The 22,338-nt window shown below is 45.2% G+C and overlaps 1 protein-coding gene across 1 annotated transcript; it reads left to right on the top strand.

Annotated features, from left to right (window-relative positions):
• Positions 1–971: 971 nt before the first annotated feature.
• On the top strand, positions 972–20,477 carry C17H1orf94 (chromosome 17 C1orf94 homolog). Its single transcript, XM_060258599.1, has 6 exons — positions 972–1,261; positions 10,071–10,741; positions 12,714–12,883; positions 14,743–14,817; positions 18,285–18,469; positions 20,062–20,477. The coding sequence occupies exons 1-6, from the start codon at positions 984–986 to the stop codon at positions 20,135–20,137; spliced, it is 1,455 nt and encodes a 484-aa protein (XP_060114582.1). The 5' UTR covers positions 972–983; the 3' UTR covers positions 20,138–20,477.
• Positions 20,478–22,338: the final 1,861 nt, after the last annotated feature.

The following is a 22,338-nucleotide window of genomic DNA, read 5'->3' as shown; positions in this document are numbered from 1 at the left end:
TAAATATGAAATGTGGAAGTTTTGCTCATTTCAAACCTCCCAGGAAAAAAGGCATTTCTTCACAATGCTATATAAATCAAAATCCCCTTAATAAGAAATGGGCCTTTTTCTAGTTGGGCATGGGTTCAGTCACCGTGCCTGGAGATTTGGGAGGTTGAGTCTGGGGAGGGTGAGTTTGGGGAGGGGAGGACTTCAGCAGGGTATAATGCCATAGAGTTCACCTTCACAAGCAGCCATTTTCTCCAGGGGGACTGATCTTGGTCATCTGGAGATCAAGTGTAAGAGGTATCTACATGCCAACTGGAGGTTGGCAACCCTAGGAGTAGTTCTGTATCCTATGCACAATAGCTAGAAAAAAAGAAAAAAATACTTCTGATGGCAGCACCATACCATACTAGCCATTTGGGGCTAGGAGCCTCAGCAGAGCAGAGTTTGGGGAGGAGCGAGACCTCAGCAGGATATAATACCATATAGTCTGTCCTCCAAACCTTCCATTTTTCCCCCTCTCCCGGGGGAACAGATCTCTGTTGTCTGGTGATCACTTGTAATTCCTGGGAATCTCCAGGCCCCACCTGGAGGCTGGCAATGCTACAACAGCCCACATGCAGGAAAGGGTGGGATATAAATTAAAAATTAAATTAAAATTAAATTAAACAACCCACTTCATTTGAAGACAGGAAAGTGACATCCTTGAGGTATATTTTGTATGCTTTTCAGTCAACATTGCCAAGATCAACTTCCTACCACTACTCCTGGATTTTTGGGACTCCCTGTAACTCCATCCACCTGTTATCTTTCTTCTGAGTTTCCAGGCCATGAGGGTTCTATGGTTACTTGGCTACCAGGGTTCGTTGCCATCTATTCCATTCTAGGCTGTCTTTAAAAAACCCCCACAATAAACTGCAAAATAAAAGAAGGTGAACAGTTCTCCTGTTTTTTTTTCTTACATTCTTCTCCAGATCCTTGCCAGTGTGAGAGGCAGGATGCTGACGAGTAGAAGTGGTCTTCAGTGTTCAGCAGTCAATTCCAAAGGCCCCTTTCCGTTGGGTCCTTTCCCGAGACACATCTGGATCCATCACAACACTCCTCTTGACAGCTTGGATAAAGCCTGTCATGAGATCTGGAAAAGGGTCCAAGGTCTTCCTGAGGAACTCCAACCAAGATCCTCTTCACCGCTTCTTCAGTTTAGCTGCCCTCCCATCCCATCTTCAGAGACCCTCATAGAAGACAACAGCAGCACCAGCAGCAGCTCTCAAAAGGAGTGAGTCTTCTTTAAAAATTTATTTTATTTTCTAATTTTATTTGTAGTTCTCCTTGCTCACTGGGAATAAGGTGGATCACAAAAAGTAAGAGCAATGCATTCAAAGACCAGCAAGGTGTCCAGTAAATAATTCAACTGGACTTGATTACAATTGACTTATTTTGTTTATATTCCGCCTCTCTCTCCAAGGGGGACCTAGGTGGCTTACATCATTCTCCTCTCCTCTGTTTTATCCACTCAGCAACATGTGAGGTAGACTAGACTGAGAATGTGCCGTTGGTTTAAGGTCACCCAGTGAGCTTCCATGACAGAGTGGGGATTTGAACTTGGGTTTCCTAGATCCTACTCTAACACTTTCACAACTGTGCCATGCTAGCTGTCTTAACAAACAATGCAAATTATAAAATTATAAAAGTTATGGCTTACCATAGCCAGTGCAGAAAACGGATGATAAAAGCAGAACACAATGCAATATGAAAAAGATAATACATACCATGAACAGTGCAATAGACTCCTTCTGAGCCAAATCCTTTATGCTATACCCCAATTCCCTTTATTAAAATGTTCTCCTGAATAGTTCTCTTTTACACATTCTGTGGGAGAGCCTTTCTTACCTCCCCAGGCAGGCCATTGCAGAAGGTAGGGGAGGTCCATCCCCCTCCTCGGAGAGGAGAGAGAGAATGTTTCAGGTAACTTTTACTCCCCATTGAAGATGTACGTGCCCGTATCAAATGACACTGGCAGAGATCTTCCGAGGCACCAAAAGGGAATAATGGGAGAGTGTTTCTTTCATTGATTTATTTGAACCAACAATGCTCCTACCAAGTAAATAAATAAATAAATAGTGCCCTAGTAAAGTCAGGGTGGTATAGTGATTAGAGTGTCAGATTAGGTTTCAGGAGACCCAAGTTTGAATCTCTGCCCTGTCATGGAATCTTGCTGGATGATTTCTAGGCACATACACTTTCAGCCTAACCTAGCTCATAGGTTTGTTATGAGGATAAAGTGGAAGAAAATATTCAATATAAATATTGACGCCAACAGCCTGGGCTGTTCCTCCCATATGTCTTACCATCAATGCTCCCTCTAAACTGTGGGGTCTTGTGAGCAAAAATTCTACTTTGTGAGCTACTGGAATTAAGGTTGTGAGCAAGCAATTTGGTTACTGCATAAATTAGTTTGTTCTGGGTCCTTCCTTCTTGAATTACGACAAAAATGTGTGAGCTGGAGGCTAAATAACCTGTGAGCTAGCTCACACTAACTCAGCTTAGAGAGAACACTGGTGTGTTTTCTTTGTGTTCAATGGAAGTCAAATCTTCTTCTGTGTTGTTTTTAGCGTAGAGCTTTTGTGCCAGGTCCTTCTGGTGCCCAATAAAACAATCTCCATTTGAATTCCAAGGACCTGTGAAATCACAGTAAACTGCAGGGGGGGCCCCTGTGCTTATAGAGTCCATTCTCATCACCGCAGGCACTCTCACAGACCTGGGACAAGAGAACCTAAGGCTTGAGCAGTGTGACTTCTAGGAAGTTTCAGCACTTCCCAATCCTGTGTAGTTCTACAAAGAAGTAAACCCATGGTATATAATTGGGTTTACTCCCAGATAACCATCCAAAGAATTGCAGTTTATATGGCATTACATCTGGCTGCTCCAAATGGTGAGAGCATGTGGTGATGGAAAGTGATGTCAAGTTCCAGCTGACTTAGTGCAACCCCTGTAGGGTTTTCAATGCAAAGACAAACACAGGTGATCTCAGTGTGTCCTTCTGTGTAGCAATGCTGGATTTTCTTGGTGGTCTCCTATCTAAGTACTAGCCAGGGCTAGCCCAGTTTTGCATCCAGGATCTAACTCTGCAGCAGTGTTCCCTCTAAGCAGAGTTAGTGTGAGCTTGTTCACAGGTTTTTAGCCTCCAGGTCACACATTTTTGTCTTAGCTTAGGAAAAATGGCCCCAGAGCAAACTAATTTATGCAGTAGCTCATGTCTTTAATGTCAGTAGCTCACGAAGAAGAATTTTTGACTCCACAGCTTAGAGGGAGTATTGCTCTGCAGTGTTCTATAAGTGGCTATTCCCCAGTTTTAGAACTCTTGCCCTCCAAAAGTACAAAACAGGGAAACCAAAGGGATCTTCCAGAACTGAAGGGGCTAAGGAACAGTTTCCAGTTTCCAAGCCCGGCCTTAAATCTGCTTTGGCCCTCCAACCAAGAAGCTTCCATAACACAGTAATGGAGGAGGAGTGTAATGAAGAAATGTTTTTTTTCTGTGTAAAAATCGTCTCCCCATGGTATTCACTTTCATCTGTGATTTTGGAAGCAGCTATCCACATGCAGCAAGTCCCCTCCATAGTTTCTGCATTGAAACGAATCAAAATATTTACAGGAGAAAAGGGGGAAGAAAAGAGTATTCACAAGGAGAAAATCACAACACAAAAGGTAGTGGCTGGGAACATCTGCTCTTCAGAAATCCTGAATTTGGCATGAAGAAGTTTTAACAAAACCTCTGGTGATGGGGAAATGTTCAGGAGCAGGGTAGAGAAAGAAGAGAGAAAATAAGAGAAGACAGCATTTCCTATATGTCTCTGAATAGGAAGTTTATAGGAAATTTTCCAAATATTATCATTAATTAGTAGCAACTAGCAGCTGTCCAGGTGCTGCTGTTTATTTAAAAAATGGGGGGAAAGTTGATATTTCCATACAAATCTAGTATATGTTTTTATTACATTTTACTTCACTTATACTGTGCCTTTTTCTCCAAGGGGTACTCACAACAGCTTACATTGTTCTCCTCCCTTCCATTTTATTCTCACAACAACCCTATGAGGTAGGTAAGCCTGAGAGTGTGTCTGATTGGCCCACAGTGACCCAGCAGGCTTCCATGGTGAAATGGGGTTCCAAACCCAGGACTCACAGATCTTAGCCTGACACTCTGACCACTACAACACACTGGCTCTCATGTGGTTACATGAACACACTGAGTCAAACCATTGGTCCATCAAAGTCAGTACTATCTACTCAGACTGGCAGTAGCTCTCCAGGGTTTCAGGCAGAGGTCTTTCACATCACCTCCTACTAGGGCTGCCAAACCCTCGGTCCGGGCAGGGGTTCCCCCACCCAGGAGGTTCCCAATCCACCGGCCCACATTGGGCCGGCGGTGGGAACCTCCCTTGACGCCACTGGCATGATGACGCCACCCGAAAGTGACATCAGCACACCAGCGACATCATGTGGCAGCCACTCTAGGCATTTCTTGGAAAACTCTATGGTTTTCCTGGATGCTGTAGCCATTTGGGAGGGAAAACTCTATGGTACAATAGGTACCATAGAGTTTTCCCCTCCCAAATGACTAGAGCATCCGGGAAAACCATAGAGTTTTCCTGGAAATGCCTAGAGCGGCCGCGAACAACATCACCGGCATGATGATGCCACTTCTGGCTGACATCATTCCATGTGCACGCACGAAAGTCCCCTGCCGGGGAAGTCTGGGGACTTGGCAACCCCACCTCCTACCTGATTCTTTTAACTGGAGATGCCAGGAATTGAACCTGGAACCTTCTGCATACCAAGCAAATGCTCCACCAGTGAGCCACAACCCCTCTCACCCGGTCCAGAAAAGTTGGTCTCTGTGAATCTTTAATTGTTGTATTTGTATTTTGAAAATGTACACATATTGTTATAATGGGGGCAGACATGAATCTGGAAGTGAAGCTAAGAGTAATGAGACTAAGGGTTGCCAACAGGCCTGGAGCTACTTTAATAGGGGCTTAATGTGCAGAAACAGACAGGTGACACTTTTCTGGCACAGTGGTCAATGACATCACCTGGTAAATAATAACCCAATGAGCTTCTGTTAAAGGGGCAGGACATCCCCCCCAGCTGTTGGTGACCGTATATGGAAATACAGAGCTCCCATCTCAAGCTGCCAAACCATTCTTATGCTCCCCTCATTAGGTGTAGGATTACATTATGTGACTGTGGGCTAGCACTTGCTAATTGGCAGAGGACTAAGGAGTCAACTTGTTTTAGATAAGGTAACAGTCTCCCCAAAAGATGAACTTTGCAGCTGGGGACACTATTAGACTTGTACCTATTGATCTGTGCTGCAAGTATCAAACATTTGGGAAACATACTTCAACGGTCAGAATAAGAGTAGGATAATGAATGGGGCCAGAAGGGAGGCCTGGTGTTGAGTGGCGCTTCTCAGCCTTAACATAATGGAAAATAATGTTGACACGGAATATGAAGGAACACTCGCATATTTCTAATTCTCATCCCCCTGTGGTTGCAAAACAAAACAAAACAGAAAGCCAGACCAGAAAAGGGATTCTTTGATGTTTGTTCAAAAGATTCCAGAGCCCTTTCAGATTGCTCTTGGTGAGCCTGATTTGCATAAGTCAATATGTTAAAATAATTAAAGGCCACCGGATCAAGCAAAAGGGCACGAGGTATAATCTTGGTCCCAAATGCTACTGAGGATGACAAATTGAACAGGCACTTTCTATCCTTGGCAGGTGAGCGTGGACTGAGATCTAAACGGGGAGTAGCACCAAAAAACTTGCCCTTGGAGGGGAGGGTTATACAACAAAGGTATCTGGAAGAGATGCTTTGGCTGCCAAGATCAGGAGACTGTAAAATGACAAGAAAAATCCTCTTCATTTTCCTTACTAAGGTTTAATCTGATGCCTCAGTGGAAGCCAACAGGAATACACACATCCCCATGCATACATTTTGAACGTCATCCCCCATTTTCTCTCCCACATAGCGACTGAATGCCTGATATTAGGGTTACCTGTGGTTGCCAGCATCCAGGTGGGAAAAACTATGAACATAATAATGAATGCTGAAATCTTATACAATGTCCAAATATATAATTCTGAATAAATCTAATGAAATGTTTGTAAGAATATTTGTCATTGATAATCTTCACATAAGTAGAAACATCTTACATCCATTCCATAGAAATGCCCTACAAATACACTCACAATTTATATACTGGTAACTCATGCAATCAGTACAAATATCAATCTCTAAAGTCTTCAAAAAAGTTCCAAAGTCACTCATCAAGAAACTTTTTGCACAGCATGTGACTGAACTTTTTTTGGAAGACTTTAGAGACTGATTTTTGTACCTATTGTATGGGTTACCAGTATATGAATTGTGAGTTTCTACAAAGAAGTAATCCCCAGGAATTATTTCATTCATAATGAAATAATGAATGTAATCTGTCCCATGAGTCTCTCTTTTTTATTGTGTAACCTCCAGGTGGGGCCTGGAACTCTTCAGATCAATTCTCCATTATACCCTATGGAAATCAGTCTCGATAGGGAAAAATGGAGTGCCCAGCAGATATTTCCCCCCCCCACACTTCCTGATGACCCTGAAGTGGGGGGAAGGCTCCTAAACCAGGGATCCCCCACATGAGGATTGGCAACCCTAGACCTCCCCAAACTCTACCCTCCCCAGGCAGTACCTCTAAACCAGAGAGGGTTGCCAACTCCAGAATGAGAAACTGCTGGAAATTGCTGGCACCCAGGGAAGACAGTGTTTGGGGAGGGACCTCAGCAGTGCATAATGCCATGGAGTCCATCCTCCAAGGCAGCCATTTCCTCCATTATTTCCAGTGGAGGGAAGGCATTTAAAAGGTGTGCTGTCCCTTTAAATGTGATGGCTAGAACTCCTTTGGCGTTTGATTATGCGTGTCACAACGTTGCTCTTGGTTCCACCCCCAAAGTCCCCAGATATTTCTTGAATTGGACTTGACAACCCTAGGGAGGTCACTGGAGATATTTCTCTTAAACTTTCAAGTATACCACAGAGTCTGCCCTCCAGAGCTGCCATTTTTTTCCAGATAAATTGATCTCTGTAGTGTGGAGATCAGCTATTATTCTAGGAGAACTTCAGACCCCACTTGGAGATGGGTACCTGAGTTAGAATGTGAAATGTCTCAGGTTTTGCTTTGCAACTTTGAAATTAGCTAGCTTGCAGAATATGTATTAAGACATAGAATCAGGCTTGTCTCAATTGCCTTTCATAATAGTCTTCTAAGGCAGGACGTGTGATCAAGAATCTGGGGGCTGTCTTTGAATGTGGGAGTCCCAGATCAGAGCCCCCGAGGTCTGTGACACATAGTATTTAACCTGCCTCGTGATGATATCATGACTCAGCATGACATCATAACTTCGCCTTCAGTTTCCCTTGAAATTTTCCCAGGCAGGAACTTCTGAATTCCCTTTGAATTGCTCAGAGGGGAGCTAACTGCTTCAAAAAGTGCCTCTTATTTGAGGGAAGGGAAATAACTGTTACTGATTTTAAGTATGAAGGCCAGATACTCTCTAATATAGATGTTCTTTCCCTTGGTGTGCTTTTGTGAAAAGGATGGTAGAGGAAAATATCAGATCAGAGCCAATTTACAGTGACCCCAAAGGGCTTTCAAGGCATGAGATGCTCAGAGGTGATTTGCCAATGCCTGTCTCTCGCATAGTGACCCTGGACTTCCTTGGTAGTCTCCCATCCAAGTACTGAACACGGCTGACCTTGCTTGGCTACCAAGATCTGACGAGATTGGGTTTCCCAAACCATTCAAGTCAGGGCTTGGTGGGATTAGCTAAACTGATTTTTGAAATGGCTGGGCTGAAGCAACTAAGGACTGGATTCAGACTAAATTTTCCACCGGCTGAATGAAACATTCCTCTCTCCCCTGTCCCAGTGCAGCCCACTGATCTCCATGAATGCAGCTCCTGGAGAACAGAGGGATCCCAAGGAATGACTGGAAGGGGCTCTGCTGCAGAAAGGGGGAATCAGTGGAAAAGGCCAATTTAATCTGAGTTCAACCCCATCTCTATGACTAGTTCTGGACTTCAATCAAAGCAACGCAGTTGAGGTGGTCAGTAGCTGGCACTCTGTGGGTCAGATCTAGCCTCTATTGCCTTTTGGCTTCCTATTAAGGTAAAAGTGAGGTATGGCTGAGCATAGGGTTGCCAGCTCTGAATTGGGAAATTCCTGGAGATTTAGGGGTGGACATGCCCCCTGATGTAGCCAATCCTCCTGGAGCTTACAGTAGGCCTTGTACTAAGAGCCCTGTAAGCTCTTGGAGGATTGGCTATATCAGGGGTGTGTGACCTAATATGCAAAGGAGTTCCTGCTACATAAAAAGCCCTGGGGGTAGACCCGGGGGAGGATGGAGTTTGGGGAGGAGAGGGACCTCAGTGGGGTATAATGCCATAGAGTCCACACTCCATAGCAGCCATTTTCTCCAGGAGGGGACTGTATTTGTAAGTCTGGTGATCAGTTATGTTTCTGGGTCTCCAGGCCCCACCTGGAGGTTGGCAACCATAGCCGAGAATGTTTGACTATGTCACCAAGACATTTTGAGATGTGTAACATAGGTCCTTGACCTCCTGCCCTTCTCACTGATGGCCATAAAGTACATTTTAAACTCCTGATCAATTTGCAATGTGTATGTCTTTGGCGAGGAAACGCTGGATTATCTATTTGTCTCAAGAAGCACCAAAGTTTCAGGGATGGTTTGAATGAAAAGGATTGCAAGATTTGTTCAATTTGCAGAATAATAAAGACGGCTCTAATTACACAGTGATACCATAATTGGAGATAATTAAGTAATATGCAGTTTACTAAGAAATTTGGCACGATATTTATATGTATAGATAAGTACATATGTAGCGCATGTTTATCACACCAGCTGTTCTCTGTCCTTGGAGCTTATGACAAACAAAGGAGAGAAGAAAACCATGTGTCAGCGCTTCCTGGTGCTTGGGAACAAATGTGGAAAGTTGAGGAAGTTCTTCTTGGAGACTCCAGATGGCACTGTTCTTTAAAGTCTCAATGTGATGTTTTCTGGGTCTTTCTGCAAGGCAGCCAAACAAGTCCCTAGCTTTAGGTAGGACTTAGGATCCCTCAGTTTGGCCTTTCTTGTGCATCATTCTTTGGGCTCCATGGTGAAGCATAATTCTGTTCTGATTACCACAACTTCCTTGTTTGGCACAAGCCCGATTGAAACTGGGCGCCAGGGTTGAGGACTCTGTCTAGGGTTGCCAGGTCTGTATTGAAAAATACCAGGAGGCTTTTGAGAGTGGAGCCAGGAGAGGGAAGGGTTTGGGGAAGGGAGGGGCTTCAGCATGGTACAGTACCATAGAGTTCACCCTTCAAAACAGCCATTTTCTCCAGGGGAGCTGATCTTTGCTAGCTGGAGATCAGTTGTAAAAGTGCAAGTTCTCCAGGCTCCACCTTGAAGTTGGCAACCCTACCTGTCCTGGATCACAGTTTGGGATGGAGTGTAAAATTACTGCCCCAAAATATATAAGGTATTAGCTTTTTTCAGTTGTTATGAGTTAGTACATGCGGCCTACAGTCCTCCTGATGCCTGAGGTTGCCATTTGTTATGTATTAATGCCATTTGTGCCCTGCCTTTCTCCTCAATAGAGACCCAAAGCAGCATTAAGCTACTCACCTCCTGCCATATTATCCACATAGCAACGTGAAGTAGGTTAGGCTGAGAGGTGTGGCTAGCTCAAGGTCACCGAGAGAGCTTTCATGGCAGAGTGGAGACCTGAACCCAGGTCTCCCAGGTCCTAGTTCAACACTCTTCCTGTTGCACCACCACCATGGCCAAGTTGTCCAAAGGGACTAGTGCAGAGAATTTGCACATCCATACAGCCCCTGTGCACTCTACATGAAGCACTGATTTTTTTTCTGGGTTATGGTTCATGTATATCATTGCTGCTCTTTCAGACAGCAAGCTCCTTTGGGCTTGGGCCTATAAGTGAGGGTCTGATGGTTCATTTTTTCCTTTCCTGCAGATCTTTGGAAACCAGCATTGGCAAAGATGAAATTTCCTTGCTGGTTGAGCAAGAATATTTGAGTCTCACCCAGGAGAACACAACCGAACTAGAGTTACAGAGGCTGGAAGACGACAAGGCAGCCTCTGTTCCTTCAGTTCAAGGTCCATCTAATAACAATCTTATGACATTTTCTGATGGAGACCAGACATTAGAGGAGAGGGAAGCAGTGCAAAATGTCTACAGAGCTCTCACTGGAAACAAAAGGGAGATGAAACTGAGGTCCATCTGTGATGTCCAGCTGTCCACAAAGTCCACCGTCACGGGCATCCTGCTGCCCGCAAAATACATCTACAAGAGTGCCAAAAACGCAGATGGTGGTAACAGTAACACGATGGGTTCCAACACTCAGATTGCCAAGCTCTTGGCACAGTTCCCACTGAAACGTGTGGAGGCAGCCAAAGTTCTGGACAATAAGATGGTGGCTGAAGAAACCAAGTTGATCAAAGACCTCTTGCAAAACAATATGATTGGGTCTGCTGCCCACAAAGACAGTTTTACAAGGCCGGCTTCGATAATGACAGTGGCCGAAAGTCAAGGAACTGGGCAGAAGAAGCAGCTCCCCGTGTTTGCCAAGATCTGCTCAAAAACAGAACCTGAACTGTTTGTCGACGGGCTCTGTCAAAACAATGGTAAGGATTCCCAGGAGGGTCATTATGAGTGAGGGAGTGTCATGGCTAGGCTATAGATCAGGACTGGCAAACATAAGGCCCAGGGGCCAGATATGGCCCATCCAGGGCTCTTACCCAGTCCATGAGCAACCGGTGTGAGGAAGGGAAGGCAGGAGGCTTCTTGGGGGTGCAATCAGGAGCACATGGTGTGGTCAAAGCTGTCAAGCAATAGAAAGGAAATTGCTATAGAGTGGGGCTAGGAGGCTAAGTTAAAATAGTGAGGAGGGAAAAGAAGTGAAGGCAAAGAAAGGGGAAGTGTGGTTTTTCCCAATCCCACCTCCTATTACCTCAGCTCAGCAAGGATTGGAGAAGCCACTACATGGGGCGGGGGGCGGGGCTGAGCTGAGCGGCTGGTGCTGCCCTCATTGCATCCGCTGGCTTCATGTTTTCCCAAATGGTGACAGTGAGGGGGTTTGGTGAGAGCATGCACACAGAGCGGCAGGTAGCTGACAAAGGGAGGGACAGGGTCAGCAAGGAAGAAAGGAGGAGGAGGAGGGCTGGCCCATGGATTGGGAAGCAACTGGGGCTGTCATGTGCATGCTGCTCTGAGGAGAAAACTCTTCCCAGCTTCAGAAGCAAATGGAGAAACAATGGGGAAACGGGCCACTGATGCTGCCACTGCACTTCTGAAGAGTCACAGAGCCGGGAGGCAGAATGAGTGTTGGGGATGGTGACCTCCCCCCCCCCCCCCCCCCCGTTCTCAGCCCATGAGGGAAAAAGGGTACAGGAGGACAAAAAGTGTCCCCTGGAGGTTTTAGAAACAGTCTCTCCCTCAGGCCTTCCCTCAGCCCACCACTTCTGTGGGAAACACAGGAGGGATAAGAACTTGGGATGGGGGATCTGGGAGAGCCAGGTTCAGACCCCCTTCCTCCTGAGCCAGGACCCTGTTGTCTGGGTCACCTGGGGCCAGTCACTCAGCATGGCATACCTCACAGAGTTGTTGTTGATGAGGATGGGGTGGTGCAGAGGGGAATCCAATGTGCCTCCTCAATATCCTCAGAAGTAGGATGGGGGAAGAGAGGAAACAAAGAGCAGGAGAAGGATCACAGCTGTGCTCAGCTGCTGAGGTTGGGTGTATTGGGCCCCCCCTGAAAAACTACTCTATTTACTTGCAAGGATGATGTCATCTCTTAAAAGTGCTATATATGTAAAAAGCAGCTAATTTGTATGGAAGTTTAAGATACCCCCCTCTTTTATGGAAAAAACTTGTCTTGCATGTGATTAAATACATTTATTTGGGGTTTGGTGGTTCCCCAGTAAACCAGTTGCTTTCACTGCTAAGAATCAATTGCTTTTGTTTGCCTTTTGAGTAAAAATAATTGGATTTGCTTGTGTTAATTGGGTTTGCCTGTGTCTTTTATAAAGTTCATATCTCCAATACCTGGCATTACATTTTATGGCATATATGGCCCACCCTGACAAAGTAACAAGTTAGATCCAGCCTTCATAAGAAATGAATTCTATCTATAGTATAGATAGTTATGCTTGAGTTGCAGAATGCATTGCCAGGGAGTTCTTATAGCCTGTGACTTGCAGTTCAAGATGTCATTCAGGAAGGGGCTGTCCAAAGTCCAAGCCAGGGCCAGTTTTTGGGCCAAGCAGCATCTTTGGGCAGTCCATCATGATATTCCACAGAGGTCAGCTCATTCTTAGCCATCAGTGGCATGGGAAGTTTCTGATATCCTCTCCTGGGCCCCCACTGGGCAGCCTTGGCTTGGATGCAGTTAGTGGCAGCACAGGCCCAGGAGATGATGGTATGCAGTCACCCCCCTCCCCTCCAGTAGATTTCTCTATATCTTACCAGGTTTCACTCTTTGATTTGCCAAGTTCTACCTCCTGAATCTTAGAGTCTATCTTTCAGGAGGCCTGGCCTCCATACGCAAAACCCAGCATCTAGGATAACTTGTATAACAACAGTTTGAACTTTCCACAGCAACTTCAGCAGCCATGGATAAGAACAATCTGAAGTACAATGGGAATGTTTTCACTCCACGGTTCCCAACAACCTCGACAACTACTACATTGAAACACCCACTGTGGCTTAGCCTGAATTATCCTCCACCTCCCATTTTCCCAAACCACTCAAGCTTCCCACAGTACCAGGTAATGTTACCAAACTGATGAAAAGCTGGGGAGAGGCAGGGTCTTTGTACAGCGCTGGGAGGTAGAGATCACTATGAGGTTGTACGGACTCAAATTTAGAAACACAATTAACTTCCTGCTGAAGAGTCAGCAAGAATCAGCCCCCATTGACTGGAAAGAAGGCAAAATATGGGAGATTTGAGGGGGGGGGGTTGCCAGTTGTATGGAGAGCCAGTAGAGTGTGATACCAAGAGTGTCCTATTCTCCCATTCTGCACATGGACCATCAGGGAAAGTGGTCTCCACCAGGGAGCCATGATTCTATGAAGCTGTAGTTGATCCTCAGTGCAGAAGAAAAGCTAAACAGCAAGGATTAGTAACAGCAAGGATTAGGAACAACTAATGTGATTGTGTGACCCTTAATTTGTGAGCTCCCCTGAGCCTTCCTTCAGCGGGGAGAGAAAAGAAATAAATAAGGAGCTATACAAGAACATCACAAACAATGTTGAAGAGCTGTTGGACCTGCAAATGCTAGCATTTAACTGGAGGTTCATACAGAGAGCCGATAACATCCTCTCTTCCTACATCTAGAGTTGGGTCTCAGATCGTGCCAAGACAATCAGGTGTTCTCTTCCTATAGGAGAGTGGGTTTTCTAAAGCTGTGAGGTGTGCACTTTTTTGCCTGCTCCAGGCTTTGGTTCTGTGCCTTCTTTGTTCCTGGGGGATATTCTGGAGGTTCTGGGGGATGTTCTGGGATATTCTGGGGGATACTTCAGGAGGTTCCTAATATACTTATTCCACTGGGTCTTGAACAGGGGCTGCTGTGGTAGAGAAGGCAGGAGGTCTTCCCTTGGAGATGCTGGGGGGCAGGAAGGTATGGGGGGGTCAAAAGGTACTCCTCAGCCCTTAGTCCTTCTTCTTTGAAGAATCTTCTTCCCAAATCAAAGCTGGGTCAGGATAGATCTTGGCATATATTAGGGCAGGGAAGACTTGGGTTTAAATCCCCACTTGGGCCAGGAAGCTACTTGGGAATCCTTGGGCCAAAGCAGCCCTCCCCTCAACAAACTTAGGAATTGGCCAGTCCTGGAGAGCTAATCCTGTACCACAGTTTGTTGTGTGTACACTGCATTTCTATATTTATTGACTTCATTTGTATCCTGACTCCCCTCCCCCTTCATTTTCCTCTCCTGTATTTTAGCTTTACAACAACACTGTGAGTTAGGCTGGACTGAGAGTATGTGATTGACCCAAGGTCACCCAGCAAGCTTCCATGGCAGAATGAGAATCTGACCTTGGTTCTCCCAGATTCTAGTCTGACACTGTCACCAGTCACTACATGACACTGGGTCTCATATTGTTGGATAGGAGATTGGATCCTATGGATCTATTCCATGAACAGAGGTGCTTTCTACTAGCAGAAGGAGGCTTTCATTGATGCAGGATATTCTGAGGAGTATCTTGGGTGAGGGGCAAGCTCTTTCTGCTAGTGAAAAGTCCCTCTGCTTGCAGAATAGGCCCACAGAAGGCAGTCCTTTGGAGAAGGCTTTCAAACAACCGGAAGCTCCTGTTTATTAAATTGCAAGTTGTCTTATTTTTTCATTCAATTACCTTTGAAAAAGCACATCCTGAGCTTTTAGTAATATGCCAGTTAGTATAAATATGATTCATCCATTAATCGATCAGTCAGTTGAAGGAAAAGGCTGAATTACCCATCAAGTTAAGACGGGAAGCAAAGATTGTCAAAACAACAGCTTGTATCTGAACACTGATCTCTTCCTGTGTGGGCTTCTGGGGGTAGGTTTTGAATACGGGGGTAGTAGTGATAAGAGACCCCAGATCCTCTGCATTCAGCTCCCTCCTTGTGTATTTTTTCAAAAACAGAGTTTGTATCAGCAAAGAGCACGGATCCCGTACCAGCAGACATTACACCCTCAGCTGGGGTGCTACTCCAGACAGGTATTTTACACTTCAGCAGATCTTCAATGGCACGGAGAGAGCTGGGACTGGGCAGAGGAAACGTATGTCCCTGTTTCAGCTTTCGTAGTTCTGAACAAATCCTGCTAACTCAAGCCCCTAGAGATGAATCACAGGCAGTCTACTAGGTTTGCCATCCTCCAGGTGGGGCTTGGACTAGATCTCCTGAAATAACAGCTGATCTTCACTCTACAGAGATTAATTCCCCTGGAGAAAATGGCTGTTTGGAGGAATTATAACTTCTGCGATTCCTCCCCTCTGCAACCCTACAAATCTCCAGGAATTTCCCAAACCAGAGGTAGTACCTCTGTTTAAGTTTACATCAGAGGGACCTCATGCAAGAAAAGCCACAGGAAACCAGTAAACATGAATTGCAAATGCCAAATCAACAGTAATAGTCAGAGGCTCAGAGCCTGTTTAAAGTATTTTGTTCTCTCAAGCAAGGTATACCCATCCCCTCCTGGACCCATGTTGCTACATACCAAGGAGAGGACACCAGACTTCCTGTGCTGGTGAGGGCTAGGAGCAGAATGAGTCCTTGCCATTGTCTGAATGGCCTGACTAGCCCTGGAAACAGTCACTTGTGGGTTCAGCCAAGTCATTTCTACCAAATTTGTGTAGTGTGGTGCCTTTTCTTTTTTGCCAGCTGCACTGACTGCAATAATGAAATAATTTTCAGTATTCAAGCCATAGGAATTCTAAGATTAGCAAAGGTTTATGGAGGTGATGGGTGCCTATGAGAGAGAGTTTGCATCTCTCTGACCCATGTCAGTCTGTGGCCTCCGTCACATCCCAGCTATTGTAGACTCTCAGCCTCAGCAAGTGAGGTGTCCTTGTCTTGAACCCACATGGCACTTTGTGCATTGTCAACCCAGAAGGAGCATTTAAGAGTGTTTGTAGTAAATACACTCAAAATTATGAGATGTGATGAGCCAAAGCCAAGCACCAGAACCGCCTTCTAGTTTTGCATCAGCTTAGACAGATGGGCTTTCAGAGGGAACTAGCACAGTCAACCCCGCACAATGAAATCAGAGTTTCTATTTTAAACGAGACAGATGGGGAATAAAATGGATCAGAGTTAGTTCCAGACTGGGAGGGGGGCAGTTTCTTGGCAAAATGCCCAGGGTCCCTCTCCTCTTTTTTTGCCTACCACCCTATCATGCTTCTCCTCCTACCCACTGACCCGCATGCCTATGCATCATGAGCCCTTGTACCACCTGTATTCACTGTTGCTTGCACCACTCACATGCCCATTTCCTGACAAGACTGGGCAGCTGAGATGGCAGGGTGTTTGCAAGCAAGCAAGTGGGGAGAAAGTGAAGGGGCCGCAGGAGAGGCATATAGTCAGTGGCAGTGGGCCCCACCAGAAACCCTGGGCCTCGGCAGCTGCCCCACCTTGTTGCATGCTGATGCTGGCCCTGGAATTGATAAACCACAATAAGATGAATGGTGACAGTAAAAAGCTGAGGGGAGGAGATGAAGCTGATTCCTCTGCCCCCAGGCCTGGCTTGACCCAGCCTTGAGGTTCTACAGGCCAGTACCAAAGATAAATTTGGCCCCAGTAAAAACCCCTGAAAGGAGCAGTGTAAAATATTGGAAGCAGGGGAGAGAAATAAAACATATTACTGAGGTGAGCAGGTTGAGAATTGCCTGCTTAGGAAGATGCTTGGTTAGAAGGGCGGAGTTGGGAGTAAGCAGTGAAGTGGCCAAGTTTGCAGATGACACTAAATTGTTCAGGGTGGTGAGAACCAGAGAGGATTGTGAGGCACTCCACAGGGATCTGTTGAGGCTGGGTGAGTGGGCGTAAACATGGCAGATGAGGTTCAATGTGGCCAAGTGCAAAGTAATGCACATTGGGGCCAAAAATCGCAGCTACAAATACAAGTTGAACGGGTGTGAACTGGCAGAGACTGACCAAGAGAGAGCTCTTAGGGTCATGGTAGATAACTCACTGAAAATGTCAAGACAGTGTGCGATTGCAATAAAAAAGGCCAATGCCATGCTGGAAATTATTAGGAAGGGAATTGAAAACAAATCAGCCAGTATCATAATGCCTCTGTATAAATCGATGGTGCGGTCTCATTTGGAATACTGTGTACAATTCTGGTCACCGCACCTCAAAAAGGATATTATAGCATTGGAAAAAGTGCAGAAAAGGGCAACTAGAATGATTAAAGGCTTGGAACACTTTCCCTATGAAGAAAGGTTAAAATGCTTGGGGCTCTATAACTTGGAGAAACGTCGACTGCAGGGTGACATGATAGAGGTTTACAAGATAATGCACGGGATGGAGAAAGTAGAGAAAGAAGTCCTTTTCTCCCTTTCTCACAATACAAGAACTCGTGGGCATTCAATGAAATTGCTGAGCAGTCAGGTTAAAACGGATAGAAGGAAGTACTTCTTCAACCAAAGGAAGATGTGGAATTCACTGCCACAGGAGGTGGTGGCAGATACAAGCATAGCCAGCTTTAAGAGGGGACTGGATAAAAATATGGAGCAGAGGTCCATCAGTGGCTATTAGCCACAGTGTGTGTATATATATATATATATATATATATATGTGTGTGTGTGTGTGTGTGTGTGTGTGTGTGTATACACACACACATATATTGGCTACTGTGTGACACAGAGTGCTACGGCTTTTCTTATGTTCTTAGGATGAGTTGCCATGGTTTGCAGGCAATTGTGCCACCATCAGGCTAAGGAGAAGGGTGTGATTCTTCTGCTTCAACAAAGCAAGCTAGGCCGATTTTGCAGATGTCAGCTTGAAGGAAGAGAGTGGAGGCAGAGAGAGGATGAAACTTTTGCATGCAAGAAGTCCAAAATTCAATCCCTGACAACTCTGATTAAAGGATCTTGGGTAGCAGATGCTGGGAGAGATCTTAAACTGAGATCCTTCCAGTCAGAGTGGAGAATGCTTGGCTGCCTAGATGGACCAACAGTGTGCCTGAGTATAAGACAGCATCACACACTGTGTCATATGGAATTACATTTTGGGTAAAAGGCAGGGGGAGTGGCTCAGAGGTAGATCAGTCCTTGGTTCAGTTCCTGATCTTTCCCAACCCTTCTACCTACAATCCTTTTACCTGGAGCTGTTGGAGATTGGGTCTGACACTTCCAGAACATGAAGCAAATGTCTGAGAAAGGGCTGTGGCTCAGAAGTACAGCATCTGCTTGGCATGCAGAAGACCCCAGGAACAACTCCTGGCATCTCCAGTTACAATGACCAGCTAGCAGGTGATGGGAAGACCTCTACTTGAGACTTTGGGAAGCTGCTGCCAGCCTGAGTAGCCAATACTTACTTTGGTGGGCCAATGGTCTGATAGAGTATAAGGCAGTTGCATGTCCTCATGTGTTCTTTTGTTCAGCCACATCCCCTGACAATTCTGTTGTGACTTTGTTAAGTAAAGAGTTCCTTCCTCAAAGTAAATGTTTTCCCTGTTCTATAGGTAACTCCTTACAACCCCCAGCAACTCTTCCGCTCACCTTACACACCTGTGCTCAGCTACATCCCACTGGTTCAACCTGGTTACTCTTACCAGCAGAGGACCCCAGCCAAACCAGCCAACAGTGTCCGTGATCCCCCAGCCATGGCAGGTGATGGGCCACAATATCCATTTTCTCCTTCTTATGGGTGAGTATGTTAAGTAGTGACAATATGTACAAGATATCCAGGTCATATTTGGGAAGCTGTTTCAGTTTGCAGATGGTGATAAGGCAACCCATATGGGACGAATAGCTTTTTTAATGCTAAAAGGAGAGTTTAAAGTGCTATATGGATAGGTGCTAATGGCCTCAAGCCTCTGAAACACTGCTGGCTTTCATTGGTCATTCAGGGGGTTTACACAACCCACTGATGAATGTTCACCAATTCAATATGAACAGAAAGAATGGCCATTTTGGTTTGACTTTGTGACATTGTGAGAGTTGACTGACTTCAGGACAGTCTGACATTGTCACATTGTCAGTAAGTTTTAGGGTTGCCCATACTGCCTCAGTAAATGCTGGGATAATTTGAGGGCACTGATTGGGGAGAGTGGAGTTTGGGGAGGCAATTATACCACTTCCAGATGATGCTCTTGGAATTAGCCCTAATCTCTGTGGTAAAGACCATTGAGATATGGAGAGAATTCCCAGAGTGCCAGCAGAGTGCCATTTTTTATTCCACTGCTCAGTTTCTCAAGTTCAGGGATGCCAAACATTATTGTCTGGGGTTGATTAATAAAGAGCCCCCTGTTTTTTTTAGTCACCATAGCTAGTAACTGCTGGCAAAGAACATCCAGAGACAAAAGACTGAATCCAGAGGGAAAGATTTCCATCAGCATACTTTCTTACCTTCCCCATTTTGCTGCAGCTCAAAGGGGTTTCCCAAAAGCTGTTCCTGGGGGATATCAGAATACCAGGAAAGGCCCTCAAGAGGGAGAAACTGGGGGGATTCAGGGAGGGGGCCAAGTTAGCTGCAGCCCCTGAAGACAGTGTCATGCCACTGAACGCATTTCAAAAATCTTGTGCAGAACAGCAGGATGTAGTGAGAAATAAGAAGAGACCAACTCTTTGCTGATAACTGCACAGTAGAATGTAGGTGGTAGGTCAGGCTGTATACTGTTCAGGAAAGGGCTCCCTGTAAGGGCAGCAACACCAGAGGAACACTTCAAGCCCAGCTTCCTCTCCACATTGCACTGTTCTCCTTTAATTTTTTTTTTACATGGGATAATGCGTTCATTAATAGTACTCCCATCTGTGGCATGAAGTGGTAGAGGCTGCTGTCATGGCTGGACTCTACCACTTCTTTCTGTTTCAGGTAGTAGAGTTGGTTTTATTCCTGTGAGTTTTATGTTGTAACCCACCCTGAATGCACATGCAGGAGGGGTGGGATAGAAATTGATGATGATGATGATAGTTCCAAAATACAAAATCTTTGTAATCAGTGTAGCAAGGATGCCATCTGCTCCTTTAAGACATTCATGGAATGGGTGCAGGTCTGATTTTTCTGGCTAACTTTGACTGAATCCAGTTGACTTGCTGTAACTTTGCTTAGGATTGGTGTGACTCTGTTGGTGTGATCTGTAATGCCGGGCACTTTACTACTCACCTCTGCCCCCTAGATCAATTATGAACAAGATGAAGTTCATAAATATTCAGAGGCTGCTCCAGAGCTGATCTGTACCTTCCCGGCTGGCATTTTGCTCGTTATCTAATAAGACAATCTGTTTATTTTATTCCCAGGTTTACGACTACCACTGCTGGACCTGTAAGAACCAACCCATATTTCTCTTCCAATGGAGGCGGCAACAGTTTTTAACTCTTTTTGGTTATTTATTTGAAGATAAGCATCTTTTGAGGACAGTGAGAAATGCTTGGAGTTTTGCAAGGACTTGTATTTAAAACATTTGCCCTGAAGTTAAAGAATCATTCTCCAAGTGAGTCCACATAATTTCAGAGCAAGGAGGATCAATGAGTGGTCAATTCTTCCAACAGAGCAGAATTTTGTTTACCTGGAATGTATGAAATACTCGTTTAGAAAGTTATCATTTTTCTTTTTTAGGATAGAGAGAGAGAGAAAGAGACATTTTCAAAGTTTTATTTATGACCAATACCTGTGCTACATAAAACTGAATTTTGCTGTAATAAAGATGGCTGATAGAGAAAGTTCACAGTTGGAAATTTCTGGAGGTGATAACTCTTGTTGGGTATTCAGAAGTGGGTATTCAGAATTGAGATTAATTCAGTGGCTGGGTGACACGCCATGGAGGTTGATACGCTGTATCTTTGAAAACCATCCCTCATCTTTGGGAGGGGGAAAAAAATCACCATGCATAGGCATGCATGCATAGGAGGGGAAAAATAGTCTTTGTGCTTTTTACTTTCCCACTACATTCCAAATTCCTGGCAGCACTCCAGACAACCATAAGTTTTCAACTGAGAATATGAGTTGTGTCAGATTCAGGCTGCATCCACATGGAATTTGTAAAAGGGTGCTCCTGCTTTGGAAGCAACAGAGAGTGGTGTCAAAGTGAGTAGAGAGATGCTCCATTCCTGGGCCACTTGCTTCTGATGCTGCTCTCCCCACCTGAATTTCCCCCTTGAAATCCATGTGATACTTGTACAGGACCCTTGTACAAGGAACCCTCCTTTCCCTCTTCTCAAAGGAGCCACAGTGCAAAACTAAACTGCCATTTTGAAGGCAGAGCCCTTGCCTCATATTGGCAAGTGTGGGAGTGGAGCTCCCACACAGAAGTTCCACCCACAGGCACCTTGCATTGCCCTGTTTAAACTGGATAAAAGGAAATTGTTCTTTGATTCCCCTCCTTCTTTCGTAAACAGGGAACTCCCAAGAGCCATACAAGTGATGCTTGGAATAAGCACAATGTCATATGGAAGCTCCCCCTCCCCAAAAAAGTAAGGGGCATGCTGCTCTTTGTTCAGGGTAAAAGCACCTTGTGGAAGCAGATTCATACCAATTCCTCACAGTTGTTCCACCCCTGGGCTTCTGTCTTCCTCAGAACAAGCAACTGATTCCCCATTAGTTGCTGTGTGGCCACATTTTGACTTGCGGCTCCCTCTAGTTCCCCTGTGGTGACTTGGTCTTGTTTTTTGGAGATCTGGAAGCTGCAAGGGAAATTGGAGGGAGCTGCAAGTTAAAATGCACAATATATCCTTCAAAACCTCACCGGTTGAATTATCCATTTCCTGGAGAGCCGGTAGCAGAGACTTGAGCATGTACGCGTTGATCCGTGATTGAATTCTTTGTACTGTGGCTCCAGTTAAAACAGCATTGAGAGAAGATTGACGAAGGGTAAAACCAACAAAACCATAGGAAATCCAGGAAATACGGTCTTTTGATCTCTTTGTGAGAGGTTGTGCAGAACAACGCTCCCTGTCTCTACCCAGATTCTGAACTGCAAGAAGCGGCTGAAGGCAGTGCCTTTGAGACGTGACTTTAGAAAACAGTCTGGGGGAGCGTCGTGTAGGTGTTCGTTCTATTATTTTGCTATATGAACTTATTATAAACTGTGCACTAAATGTTTGTTTACACACTTTTAGTGTGCGAGTGATAATTCAACCGCTGAGGTTTTGAAGGATATATTGTGCTTAATACACCAGTACCTGTGCAAGTTAAAATGCGGCTGAGCAGTGACTAGTGGGGAATTAGTCACTTGCTCTGAGGAAGGCAGAATCCCAGGGGCGGAGTGACTGCTAGTGTGGAATCGGTATCAGTCTTGTGTTATTTTTTGGGTTTGGAATGAAATGTAGGGAAATCAGCTGCATCAGCCATGAATGTCTCTTTATCTTGATAGACCAGGTGAAGCTCCATGATCCCTATAAAGGTTTCCAGGTCAGGTTGGTTGAGGATCCCCAAAGGTCCTCAGATTATGGTGTGAAAACCAATGGCATAGCTCAATCATAGTGAGTTTTGAACAGCACATTGTGTTATGGAGATTATGATGGATAGCTAGGCTGATATTTTTGCCTTCCAGTACTAGGGAAGAGCCACTCTGCTAA

Source organism: Heteronotia binoei, chromosome 17 (genome assembly GCF_032191835.1).
Source record: "Heteronotia binoei isolate CCM8104 ecotype False Entrance Well chromosome 17, APGP_CSIRO_Hbin_v1, whole genome shotgun sequence".
NCBI lineage: Eukaryota > Metazoa > Chordata > Lepidosauria > Squamata > Gekkonidae > Heteronotia > Heteronotia binoei.
This window is presented reverse-complemented; position numbering and strand designations above follow the sequence as displayed.

What these genes read in the sequence shown, in the direction of transcription:
- C17H1orf94 (XM_060258599.1), top strand. Translation starts at nt 984, where the DNA reads ATGCTGACGAGTAGAAGTGGTCTTCAGTGTTCAGCAGTCAATTCCAAA. An exon ending in CGGGCTCTGTCAAAACAATG is followed by an intron (nt 10,742 to 12,713) that starts GTAAGGATTCCC and finishes AACTTTCCACAG; the next exon opens with CAACTTCAGCAGCCATGGAT. An exon ending in TGGGGTGCTACTCCAGACAG is followed by an intron (nt 14,818 to 18,284) that starts GTATTTTACACT and finishes CCTGTTCTATAG; the next exon opens with GTAACTCCTTACAACCCCCA.